This window comes from Aulostomus chinensis, chromosome 5 (genome assembly GCF_037954235.1).
Source record: "Aulostomus chinensis isolate RoL2024-O1b breed Wild chromosome 5, RoL_Achi_v1.0, whole genome shotgun sequence".
Lineage (NCBI taxonomy): Eukaryota > Metazoa > Chordata > Actinopteri > Syngnathiformes > Aulostomidae > Aulostomus > Aulostomus chinensis.
In genome coordinates, this window is record NC_141324.1 from 19,842,589 (window position 1) to 19,856,428 (window position 13,840).

General features: G+C 44.5%; 1 protein-coding gene across 2 annotated transcripts in view; it reads left to right on the forward strand.

Moving 5' to 3' along the window:
• The first annotated feature begins 44 nt into the window (after window positions 1-44).
• phlpp1 (PH domain and leucine rich repeat protein phosphatase 1) overlaps window positions 45-13,840 on the forward strand; it is a 45,354-nt gene continuing 31,558 nt past the window's right edge. The window contains exons 1-2 of one of the 2 annotated variants that reach the window (XM_086203761.1): window positions 45-520; window positions 615-2,210. In XM_086203761.1, coding sequence (XP_086059887.1) covers window positions 617-2,210 — 1,594 coding nt within the window. In that variant the 5' untranslated portion in view covers window positions 45-520; window positions 615-616. Of the gene's footprint in view, window positions 2,211-13,840 lie in introns of both variants that reach the window. The other variant, XM_086203760.1, reaches the window with a different exon arrangement.

Below are 13,840 nucleotides of genomic sequence, written 5' to 3' on the forward strand. Positions count from 1 at the left end.
CCGTCCAACAAATGTTTGCAAGAAACAATAGTTGATAAGAAACACAGTTATGTTGCTCGACCAAGCATTTTACACAAGCTGATACGCCTCTCTACTGCCCACAGACGCACCTGACTGATCCCGATAAAAGGGTTCTTTGGAAATGTAGTCTCTACAGTTCTCTTTCCACTGCCGGCTAGCCCGAGACACATGCTAGCGCAATACACTACCCACAATCCTCTGCGTTGTTGTGAACGACCCCATCTTGTGTCCTCCTCATGAATATATAGCAGCCAGGATTTGCGTAGGAGGTCGGCCGACGTTCATTACATATCCCAGCACAGTATTTTGGTCCAAATGGGACGTACAGTACAGTCACGTCTCCGCCTTGATCTGCCCTGCCTCTTCCCAGCGAATTTAATCGGTAAAATGTTACTTCGGCGCAGGGGAGAATACTCCGACGGGGAAAGGAAGGCGAGAAGTGAATGACTACTAGTGGAATAACTCCCCAACACCGCCCGCTTGGCGGACATTCACCACGGTGGGCAAGTATTCAGGCTTTTAAATGTAGACGCTGTCGGTTGAACCAAGTGCGCACCGTTATTTATTTAGAGAGGGGGACTTCTCATTGGCAGAGATGGAAAGTGTGCAGGCTGCCCCTGAGGATGCCGCGACTGATGGAGGCGCGACCAAGTTAATGAAGAAGCCCAGCGGACTGTCTCTCGCCCGCGGGACTCTAGCGGACGATGGCGGTGGACATTCCCGCGTAGATACCAAGAACGGGAACGGTCTTTCTCACGCCGCCTCCACAGCTGGATCTGCGTCAAGCAGAACTGTGGCGTCTATTAATGGCCGAGGCTTATCCAGCAACTCCAGCTCCCTCCTGTTGAGGCGGAGGCGCTTGAAGAGGAACCTCTCCGCCGCCGCAGCTGCAGCCACCGCCGCCTCAGCTGTCACCGCCGCCTGCGGTGCCAAGATGAACTCGGCCCTGTCCTCTGCGTCTTTACATACTCGGAGTCTGGATCGGAAGAGTCTGCTGAAGCACCGACAGAACATGCAGCTGCAGCCCGCAGATCGCGAGTGGGTGCGTGCTGATCTCCACCGGGGCTCCATCCATGTCCACGACAGACTGACGCCCTCATATCCCAGGCCGGTCCTTTGCACTATGGACACTACAGCCGGCGAGGTAGCGCTGCGTCTCAGTAAACTCTGCAGTAAGTCGAGCTCGGTTATGCGCATTTTTAGTAAAGAAACCCCCAAGATTGATCAAAATGGCAACAGTAATGTGAAGTATGAATATAATTACAATCAATGCAAGGTGAATGAAGACTCAATTATAAAATGTAACCACTTGACGCCCCTGGAATCCACAGAATTAAGGGGTCATCCAAGTGACAAGTTGAGACTGCTGCTCATGAAGAATGCAGATGAGAGACAAAAGCAACAGGACGTTGATGGAAAACTTTACACCCCAGAGTCAGAATCACAAGACAATATAACCTGTTCACTCTCCGACTTAAATTCTAATATGGATACCCCCAATGACGATGACTCCGAGCACAGGAATGGTGTGGATAGCTATGGATTAAATTCTGGCTCAGATGTGGAGAGTAGTGCATTTGACGACCTGAGCTCTGGGGCCCGGCTCAGCGAGCACAGGGACTCTCTGAGTGATGACATGATCCTGGGGACAGATGCATCCATCCTTAGCCCCTCGTTTGATAGTGCCACAGAGGGCCACGACATGTATGGCAGCTCTTCGGATGAACTGGAGCTCGACTGTCCTGCATCCAACACGAGCATGGACCCAATCTCCCAACATCATACCAATGGCATCAGTGCGGTCACTGCCAACTGCAAGCAGTGCAACAACATGGGGCATTTAAATGACATGATGAACAATCCACACAGTCTGGGCAGCGTGCCACCCAGCAGCAGTGCAGGCTCATTGTCAAGAGCCTGTTCTACAGGTATTACACCTGACATCCAAGATCCAGACTGTGGCCAGGGGGCTGTAAAACCAGGGCTGGCAGCAGATGGAGAAGCCTCCGATTCCATCCCCACACTCTATGTCCAGCTGCACGGTGAAGCAGTCAGGAGGCTTAGCCCAGATGAGAGGCCTCTGCAGATCCAGACTGACTTTCTCTTTAAGCTTGGATTTAAGGACCCGTGGAGAGTTCAAGAAGAAGGGCTTAATACAGAAATTGGCTCCCTGTTACGTTTCTATGCAGGTAATAATCATTTGTCGATTTTTTTTAATCCTTAATTACTTGCACATTGTTTGACTTGTTGATTCCTTGCGGTTTGCATAGAGTGGACTGCAGATCCTTCAAGTTGCAGGATTCATTTTAGTACGTCAACCTGTATCTCAGAATAATGCAGGTGTGCATCATAACTTTGTATGCATAAACTTATCTAAGAAATGAGTATTTTTAAGATGGAATTCTCACAGCTGAGTAATAATACATATATCTTAATTTGAGCCAAGTTCTGTCAACACAAAGGAATCTGCTTTAAATTCCTGTCTGATTCATGAGGCTCACATTTGATATTTATATTTCATTGTTTGAGGATGCTGTCAGCAAGGTAAGTATGTTTTATTGATCTCTGCTGCAACAGTTTTTCTGTTGGGCTACGGTTGCTTCACAGTGTTGCTTCAGCATGTTGGCTTGAACGACTTAGACAGAGGTCATGCTCCAAACACTGTTGATTGTCAGATCTACCTGGACTCGGGGACTTCCTTTTAAATTTGCAGGTTTGTTTTATTTTGTTGTTTCTTCTGGCCTTGACTGTCTTTGTCAGACCGTAGCAACTCACTGTGCTCCCATGGACACGCATGACATCACCACAAAGCCATCACCACAACTTATGGTACTCAGACATGGGGCCCTTTCCGGCTTTTGCCCCATTATCATCCTAATGAAAAGACTGAATGCCTTTGTGCTTGGATGGAGTGTAGGGGTGGGAGCAGTAAGGCTGGGAGGACCATAAACTCTCTGTGGACTCTGAATTCTGGTCATTGAGATGCTGCACAGTGCCTGTCCTATTGGCATCTAGCGCGGCCACTGTCACACTAACTAACTGCTTGCCAAGCTGGGTTAACGTGTCCCTCCAAAGCTTGGGAAGCCCTTTTCTTTCCCGTGCCTCTGCACCCACCACATTGCTGTTGCCTCTGAGGGGACTGAAATGGAGGGCGGCGAAAGTGTCTGATGAGGACATAGGAGGAGAAACTGTTTGTTGGGCCTAAAGTGCGGAAAAGAGATTCACTAATACTCTTTAGCTTCCTGTCCCGAGAGGCTGTTGAACTAGAGGTCACTGAATATGACACTTAAAATGGCTACACGGGCTGCCCTTCACATTCCGTCACATCCGTAGTATGACCTGTCGCACACTTGAGGCTTGGCTTGCTTGAGGTACTGTTAGAATTCTTTAGTTATGCCCTGATTGTCCTTCCTTCTGTCCGTCTAAGTCTTGTGTCAGTGATATCTCCTGGAGGGATTTTCATTACGCCTGGCACCATTTTGATAGATTGATTACAGTTTTGTATCCAAGGTCACTGTGACCTCAGAAAACAGTTTTTTTGGGCTCCATTGGTCAGATGCTGATTATTTCACAGCTTTCACACAAATGTCTTACTGGATAAAATGAAGATGTGATGACATTTTATATTTAAAAGGTCAACTTGTGACATCATACTGTACTGCAAAAACTGTTGTGGGCAGACACACAAATGCAAGGGTGTTAATTCTAGCATCATGTGGCAGTTTATATGAGCATCTGGGGCTCATGTGCATGGATGTGCATGTGGGAGGAAAATCAAATGAAAGCTGTGAGCCGTTTTAGAACAATAGCAAGAGAACCTTCATCAACAGTGATTAAAAAAAAAAAATAGTCCACAACCTTCATTGAAATAGATTTCACTCAAATGGCCATGAAAGCACATAACGGATACTGTCTGCTAAGCTGCGTTGCAGTGACAGACCCTGAGCGTACTCCTTATTTCCCTCGGTAATGGAGTGTTCTATGATTGACATGCAATCGTTAAACAGGTGTGTTGCTCAGCTGCACCATTGATGTGGCTTGAAGTGAGGAAAAAGATTGTCAAACTAAAACGCCAGTGAGTTGACGGAACAGTTACGCTCAACTTTTTCGAACCCTGACCTTCATTACAAACATCAATAATTATACTTGTGTATGTAGACAGAAACTAAACATTTTATTGTGATTCATATTTCTGCTGTGTTGTAAAGACCTATGGTGCAGTCAGGCAGCAACAGCAGCCCTGATGCACCTCGGAGGGTCACGCCTCCACGTCCCATGTGAGACAGCTTAACTGTGGTCACCTGAGCTCTCTCCTCCAGCCCCCACCAACACAACCACTCACACCCAGACTACCACAGCCCTCATATATAAAAGTCCTCATTCACATTCAGCCAGATGTAGACATGAAGGACTATTTCTATACATCCACAGATGAGAGTACTGTCAGGGGAAAGCAGCGCTGATGCCCTCATGACATCTGGCCTGCTCTTTCACCCATGCCTTGCATGATGAAATATGTGAGAAATGTACGCTGGCTCCTCTAGAATGTCAGGCACGTCTGCTGAGGAGGAAGCGGGGTGAGGGGGGATACTGTGCTGACACATGTTGAGCTGACTCTGAATGGTTGTCCTACCCAGATAGTGGAGATAGGGCCTGCCTCAGCTGACTTGCTGGCTGACTCTCAGGCGCAGCTGCCACAACTGTAGTTCTCTGTCACACGAAAGGCCTTTTTGTCTGCATGCACAGGCATGCAGAGAGGCCTTTGATACAGGAAGTCCAGTACTCCGCATTATTGCTGGGGCTCAATAATAGCACTGTGCAATCTGAATACTAAACTTGACTGCACTGTATCTTTCAATAAAATGGACAGATGATTTACTGGGAGCATGAGAATGATGGAAGAGCTTCCACGGTCCATCCTGCTGGACAATACAGAGGCCAGTTTGACTTTGAAGGGGTCAGGTCATGCTTTGACTGCACAGAATTTGCGGTGGCCAGATGAGAGGACTCACTTTGCCCTGTTAGACACACAAACACACACATACACACACGTACGGAAGGCTGCCTAGATCAAAGGGCTGCTGTCCTCTTTGGCAGGCTGACGAGTGATCCTTTCAGAGCTGCCCACACAGGAGCCTCTTGTAGAGCCTAGCCAGCGTTATTAGAGTTCGAGTGCAAGGGAAAAGAGTCATACACAGACTGATATAATCAATTTATGCATACGTTATTGCTCACAAGCCCAAAATGCCGCCAAATAAAAGTTTGCTTCCTAACAAGTTTGCCTGATTGTACACTGAGACGTCTAGTCATGGAAGCAAGAAAGTCTGTCTGCATGTCTGAGTTTGGCTTGATCAACTCAACAACTATTCATCCACTAACTTGACACATGTGTCACTGGTGTGCTGAGGAAGTGCAATGCCCAGTTCAAGGGTCTAGGATGTTAGACAAGGGTCTACGATGTTAGATGACATCACCATTGTCATAACATGCTGAAATGACAGGCAAGATTCTGGATAGCTTTGATGATATCTGATGTATACAATGATCCAAGCTGTCAGGGATCAAAGATGACAATTCGAGCACTGCACTGGCTGAGATGACAGGCAGAATGACTTTACTACAAGCTGTAATTCTATTGGCCATTCAGGTAAAACAAAAAGAGTGTACAGGTCAGTGTGGCTCAGTAACAGAGCTACTGCTCCCTGGACAGAAGATCTGAGCTCAGCAAGTAATGAAGCTGTCCCCTGCGCTGATGGCTCTGTTCCCATACTCAGAGGTAGTAGTGTGTAGACTTGCAAGAAAAGGAAATGGCATACTGAACCTTAACACATGCTGGCACAGGGTTTCCCTCGAGGCAGAGGACCCAGCGTTCTTAACCAAACCAAAGCAGCACACTAAATAATTTAGATTCATTAGCCTACTCAGCTTTGCAAACACTCTCATCCAGGCTCGCATGCACTTCAGCATACCCTCTGCTTTTTGTGAGCTCTCGATTTGCCCTATTAAAGTTGAAGGGTTTTCCTTTTTAAAAGCAGTTTCTTGTAAATCTAAAGTGGTGTTAAGGTTCGGCCTGCTTTATGAGCAAAATTAATGACCATGGGCATATACTGGCCTAGAAACCATCAAGGTATTAATTCCTTTCAGCTTCACTCAGGTTTATAGTTTAAGCTTCCGTGAATCGTCAGGGTCGAGCAGAGTTTCAGCATGTGTTTCAAGTAATTCCCATGTTCTTTTCAGTATGCAGAACTAATAAAAGGAGAGATATCTGATGAAATCTGCTTTTACCCTACAGAGGTGCAACACAGTATACCACATTTATGGAACAATGATCAGTTCTCCAGGATAACTTTGTTGAAGTAACATTGTGTGGTTACATCGTTGATATTATTTCAGGGATTTCTTTTTGTATTTCTTCAAAGATCTCAAAGCTAATTTTGACTTCCCTCCCACTACCTAGTGGCTATTGAGGTGCTTATTTACAAAAACTCAAATAATACCTGTCTACTTTATTGCTTTGGGGCCTTGCAACAACCCTATAGTTAACATCAAACAGGTTCTGTCCTTTTTTTTGTCATCCCCAGGTTTAGAGATTTTCGAATGACAGATTATGACCTTTTAAGGAACCAAAGCACATTTTCACATTTTGATTTACCTTCTACAAGTTTCTCACTTCTGACTTACTTTGCTGAGAGTTTTTTTCTTGACGTTCTCACGCAGAATGTTATGGATGCCTGCTTTGCCGTCTTGATGTGTGATCACATGGCGTGCTGCCTGTGGTTGCAGGTCAGGTGGTCTCGTGAAATGGATGTGACTGATGATCCATCTAAACAAACGCGACAAAAATTTGGCAAATAATGCAGTGGAAACATACAGAGTACAAGGGAGGAAGTGGTAATATAAAACTAAAGTACAATTTAGAAATTTCTCAGGGGCAGAACTTGGACCGAAAGATGTAAAACCCACCTCCGTCTCGCCGATGGAGACTGGCCATTTGGGACGAGCTGATTTATACTGGTTGGTCAGGTCTATGCTGTAGCTTTCAGCACGTCACCTACGCCATTGTGAACATTTATTCTTCTGTGGGGCTGTCCCTGGGTCACACTGCAGTTACATCCCCATAACGCTACTTGGCATCACTGCGTCCATGCCACTGTGTCATTTCTTTTTCTGTTTTAAACAGCGATGGCTGAAATTAAGCAGATGTTTTTGGAGATGAATAACAGTTAGATTTGCAACGCTGAAAAGAGCTGTGAGCAGAGGAGGAGAGGGTATGGAAATGAGCGTGTTGAAATGCGTAAGAGGAAATGTGATTTCAGGGGTAGAGCACGCAGTTCTACACCATAACCTTGGGCGTGGACGGCTTTACTGTACATCTGTCAGCCTGTTCACAACCCTCAGTTCAACCACAACCAAAATTTTGAATTAGACAAAAGTTCTGGGTTTGCGTCACATGTTTAAGAACAAATATACTTGGAGTGAAACAAGTCTGTGAAGTTTTGATTGTTTTGCTCTCATATTCACTGAAACTTGCTCTCTTCTGTTGTACGGTAAGGACACTTAGATATTAAGACTGTGGTTAATGGTTTTAAATTTTGACTGTTACTCATTTTATTCTAATAATGATGAATAACTGTATAAAAACAGGTGCCAGAGACCGGGTGAGTGATGTATCTGTAGTGTCTGTATTCCTTGTAGACATTTGAAAAAGACGGAGATAGTTGACATACTTTAAAAGCTTTGAGGGATCTCAGGACTGTATCTTTCCACGCTTACCCCAGAGTGTCTCTGAGGAGGCAGCGGCTGGTGACGTGATGACTTAAAGGACTCTGCAGGGTTTAAAGGCTTAATGAAGCTCCCAGTTTTCTCCAGCAGGCTCAGTGACAGCTCCTAAGCAGAATCGCTCTGTCTGTCTTGCCTGTGCTTTGTCACTCTTTGTACAGTTTGCACGTTTGGATCTAAAATATTTTCAAAGGCTGAAGGAGAACAGTTTTGTCATTGTTATGTTTTACTGGCCAACAATGAATTTCAATATTTGTGTGCGATCGTAGCGTTCAATCTATAAAGTACGTTTTATTTTAGCAAAACAATAGATCTCCATGAATGCAATGACTCCTGGGAGAAGTTAGAAGTGAGGCACTAGGCTGCCTCATCCGTTCTCACATCCGTGTCCTCACCTGACAGCTGACGGTCTCTAAACAGCCCTGAGTCAGTATGCAATTGTGCAAGCAGATTTCACACGTTCCGCCGCTCAAATTCAATACGCATGTGCCAGCGTGCGCGTTCACTTATCCAGTGTGCTCAAGATAAAAGAGATCTCAGGGGGTAATCAAAGAACACATTTATGTATTCCGTTTCTCTTCTTCACGTGCAAGACACACGTGTGGAGGTGGTTTTAATTCTAATGTGACCTCAGTGAAGAATTGGATGTGTATTTTTTTTCTGAGGGTTGTCGTGTGTGTTCTCTGTAAGGCAGACACGGAGAGGATGGCGGTGTCAGCTTGTAGCAGTTAGAGCCAAGGGAACTGTTTTCTGTCTAATATAGATCGCCTTCTTGGCTGACATCCTCCCACCCTCAAGTTCTCTCTCGCTGAATCCTCTTCCCTCTCTCAATTTCTCTCATGATCGATCCCCCTCCCTCTCCTCTCACTATCTTTCCTCGCATCTCCTCCTCCCTCACACCATCTGACAGTTTCCATTTATTCTCCCATATCTCTTTATCTCTCCATAGCTCCTCGCTTTTCATTCCAAGAATTATTGGTCACCCTCATGATTACCTTTAAAAAGATAATAATAAAAGGAAAAATTGAACCCTTTAGGTCATTTTTTTAACAGGTCTTAAAACCACTGCTTGGGTTGTGAGTGCTCAGAGTATGTACTAGTACTGTGGAAAAAAACTTGAAAAGAATTAGGGGAGTATGCAATTGAAATCGTCATTGCTTTTGTGGTAAGCTGCTGAATCTTGGCTGAACAATGTCATGCTGACATGTCATTCCTGTCTGCCTGCAGGCACATTCTTAGATAGGGATTCTGCTGCGAGGTTTAGAGGGGCAGCGGCTTTTCCTGCCCTGTGGGAGCAGCCTGGCCTCTCAGCTGTCGGTCAAACTGCCCTTGCCCATTGAATCATCCGTGGGTTGGAGTAGAAGGTACTTGCTAGCAAAAAGCAATATAAGGGTTTTGGTGGGGGTCAGTGAGTAGGCAGACTGTCCCCTAGCTGCACACCAGGCCCTGCCCTGACTACATGCATGAGGGGGGGATTAAAGGCCGGCCAGCAGGGGCTCTCTCTCCACAGCTTTGATCAGCAGCAGCACAGCCTAATACCAGACAACATCTGCAACTCTCAGCATTAAAGAGGCCCAAAAAATTCCGATTAGGGAACACACGGCCTGCTTGCTTGCTTGTGTGCAGGACAGAACTGTGTCAATTCCTGGATGGGAGGCATTTAAATACCACTGCTCCAGTGGTGCTTGCTCTGATTTGTTTTACAAGGTCTCATGAGATGTTGTTCCACGTTGTTATTTCACAAGCATGGAGTAATTGCAGAAGGATAACTGTCTGTTTATTGGTGATTTTGTTTTTACAGACAGAACTATCCTGCACTGCCGAAACAATAGGCTCAGGAGATGTTTTACATAATATTGACTGAGTGTTATTCACGGTTATATCAAAATGTCCCAGAGTCTGCGTCTTCTGGACACGGCCAGATAAGTTATGTTTGGGTGGAGCTCACTTCTACAGACTCAGGGTGCAGGTTTATTGATGGGAGATTAACTAGTTTAAAGTTCATTTCTTGCAAAAAAAAAAAAAAAAAAATTGCTGAAATACTGGAATTGTACTTCCTCATTGATGAAAGAATTTAAGATAAGAGGATCTGAGTGAAACATCTGTGTAGACAAAGTCACAAGCTCTTAAAATTTAACACATAACCCACAGCCGTGTGGCAATGCTCAAGCAGTTTGCATTGTGCCAATAGACAGCACAACGTTGTTATCGATAAAAGCTGTATATTTAAACTTTATCTCACACATAGTTGCTCATTTATTACAGTAAACTGGTGCAGTCTAAAGCAAGCTAGATGTGCTTTAAACCTTATTTTTGTGCAACCGTCCGAATAAGTTTTGGAAGATACATTTCAACCCCACTTATAAAATAAAAGCAATACGACCATGTAAAAACACTCAAGGAATCAAGGAAGGAAGTCATGTTGTGATATTATGAGTTCAAAATCCTATTTTTAATTATGTGTAGCAGCAGAATGAGCCCCTGTCCCTCAGCATATGAAGGTCAAGGTCAGAGCTGGGGGACTTCAAGTCAGTGTTTCTAACTGATCAGGATTAGTTCAAACACTTAATTACACTATCTTCATTGTTCTGTGACAAGGTCTGTCCTGTAAATATGTGATAGGCAAGAGCTGCTGAGAGGTTTTAAGTTTCATTTTGACGGCCTTTCATTTTTGGTGAATTGCCCAGCCAAAGCTTCAGATGAAACGGTAATCTCAATTTTGATTAATATATCATTGTTGGCCAGGCCTTGCCAAGGGATTATTCTGATAAACATCAGCTTTTTTTTTCTTTTCTTTTTTAAAATTCTGCTGTTGTTCATCAGTGACTTTTGGTCTTCACACTCTTAATTTATTAACATGAGAGCACCAGTTTGTACTCCTCCTTTTTCGGAGGAGGTTTTGCTCTCTGGTGTTGGTTTGTTTGCTCGGCGGTGGGATTATGTAAAAACTACCAACAGATTTTGATGAAACTTGTTGAGGGGTGTAGCATTGGCCAGGGAAAACCGTTTAAATTTTGGCACAGATCTGTGAGTTAGACAATTTTTATTTATATTTTAATTTGTTTCCTTTGCAGAGTATATGCACTCTTCTGTATGCCCCTCTTTCAAAATCAGTTTCGTAAAAATATATATAATACAATTACCCTAAAATGGTGGTACTCATTTTCAAAAAAATGGAAATATTCAAGCACTCCAGTTGATACCTAAGTTACAAAAGCAGTGCATGGATAGAGGCATTTTTTCAAATGAGTCTTTTATGGAGGTGGTTTTCTCATATTCGCTCAAATTGTTTCACTCATAAACTAAAAAAAAATGTATACCTAAAATGATTCAGAGTCATTGTGGCGCTATTTTATTGGATCACATTAAAATGCAGAGGTGCACTTAAAATTGGTCCATGAGGGTTGAGTTCTGTGGAGCTGAAAGGGAACCCAGGGAGACATCCATCCGTGTGCAGCCGGTCTCCATCATTAGCCTGGTAATTTGCCTGTCTCTTGCTGTTAGCTTTGCCGTTTGATTATCACAAGGGTTCTGACAATAAAAACGAGCTGTCAATTGCTGCACCAGGACGTTCAGCTCTCTCTCCTTTGCATTGTACTCTTTTTCTCTTCAGCAAATGTTTTTTCTTTCCACTGTTTTTCTTTGTCTCGTTATGGTTTCGCTGGCTTTCTCTCGTAAATACAGTTTTATTAACTCTCACTCCTTTACCATTCAGCTCTTATCCACCTTGCACTTCCTTCCAATCTCCAGGAATCTCTAGTTCAGGACTTCCCCTCTTTCCTCTCTCTCGCTCTCTCTCTCTCTCTCTCTCTCTCTCTCTGCCTCTCTGCCTCTCTCTCTCTCTCTCTGCCTCTCTGCCCCCAGCACCCCACCTCTCTTTGTGCCATGGTGTTCACATGGCCCCTGCATGTGACATGAAGCCGAGCCAAAACACCCCGGATGCCCGCTTCAGCTCTCTACTGTTCCAGGCCTTGTTAAATTTTAAACAAAACAAAAGGAAAGGAGGAGGGGGAGAAGGAGAAGAAAAGAGGGAAAAGTGAGCATGTGGGGCCGGGGGAATGTGCAACAACATCACAATCTCATTCATTCACTTGTCCTTTTCCCTTGTGCATCACCGGGAGAGCATAGTCCTTTAATTCACCCCCCCCCCCCCCACACTCCTTGTGTGAAAGCTCTCCGTCCTTTTCTCTCTGATGTGATCTGGATTGATTGTAGCTTTAAACACAGATCTGGGGTCTGAAGTGATTACTTTGTGGTGTGCCCGTCTACGGGATTAAAGAACAACGGACTCTGTTGCTGCTGCCTTCATGGACATCCTCAGATTTCTCTATGACATCATTTTTAATGCAGCAGGAGTATAACTGAATGGAAAAAAATGTATTTATTATCACTCAACCCTTGTATGAAACTTCACACTATCAAAGGGATGCGACATCATGGCAGTCTTAGATGGAAAGTGTCTCAGAACAACTGTCAGCATCCTCCTGGATCACGGCCAGGTTTAGCCAAGCTACGAGAGTCCTTCGTAGCTTCTGATAATGAATGGCATTGGAGGTTAAGTGCAAACAATAACAATGATGCACTTATCTGAGTGGCTGCTGCGGTCTACCCTCGGGGGAAACCCGAGTCTGAAAATGATGTGACTGCCTTTCAGCACGGATCAGCAGCTATTCATTCAGATCAGCGATGCACATTAACTCATTGTCGTTGTCACCAAATGGCTTGAAAAGACAGTTTCCCTGACATCATGCATAATAATGTATTACGATGCATGATGTTTGCAGGGATAAGTATGTTTTAAACGTGTGCGGAAGTCTGTGTGTTTGTAACGTGAAACGGCACAGATATGTCACGGTCTATGAGCAAAACAAGTTCTGACAGGAGCCTCAAGCAGGCTGCAGTTTCTGGTCCGCCCAGTTGAATATTCATCCCAACCAATCACTCCTCATAATGTGACATTACGCTGCTCTGATCTTCTCACAGCCTCGTGCTCTCGCCAATGCCATTCCAGCACTGAATCTATGAAAATGTTGCAGACGCCGCCTACTTCTTCAATCTGCTTCCCCCTGTTCAGGATTCTGTCTACTCGTTGATTAGTAGCACATGCTCGGTACCCAAACAGTACATAAAATCACATCTGTTGACTGAGGGAAAACAAAAGTTGCCATGTCTTCTTTTCGAAACACAGGCTATTAACTCTTTTGAGATGCAAAAATCTGCACTTAATTGGTGCTGTGTCATGTTGAAGGATGCACTTCAAAGTACAGTTACAAACCTAAAGTGAAAAGGCCGGTTGTTCCTGAATATTTGGTGTTTTTTTTGTAATTTTTGGGGGGGGGGGGGGGGGCGCAAAACAAGACATTTAGATATGTCAGAAGGGGGTGTGAAGGGTTAATGAAAATAATCCAACCTTCCAAAAGCAGATTAGCATCTGAGTTTTGATTCACCTTCTCTGAGATCCTTCCAGTACAAGAAAGAAGCTGTAATGGGATTTGTCTCAGTTGTTGATGAGCAGACACAACAGCCTAAGACTGACATATAAGATCACATTGTTCTCACTGCTGACCTCTGGACACGTGACCCTGCTGCTGCTGCTCACTTATTATGCACATGAATTAAACCTCAGGACTGACATGTACACACAAACACACACACAAACACAAACACATATACACACACGGAGCCAGGATCTTAATATACTGAATGAGAAACAGGGGAAGTGCAGCAGCTTATTAATTTGACGGATGCACACAAGGGGATGTCTACTTAGATGTCAATCTTTTTTTTTTTTTTTGGATAGATAGATACTTTATTTGTCCCCGTGGGGAAATTTGATTTTGCAGCAGCAGTCATGAGGCAAGTCTGCACACACACACATCAAAGGACATCAAAGGACATCCACATATACTTAGATTGCACTTGAAAGAAAAGTAAAAGGACAGATGTGTGCGTGTGTGTGTGCGTGCGCAGGGGGGTTGCTTCAGCTCAGGCCAGTCGGAAACTGCTTATTTCTTTGTGTTCGTATCTTTCTTTTGGGTTG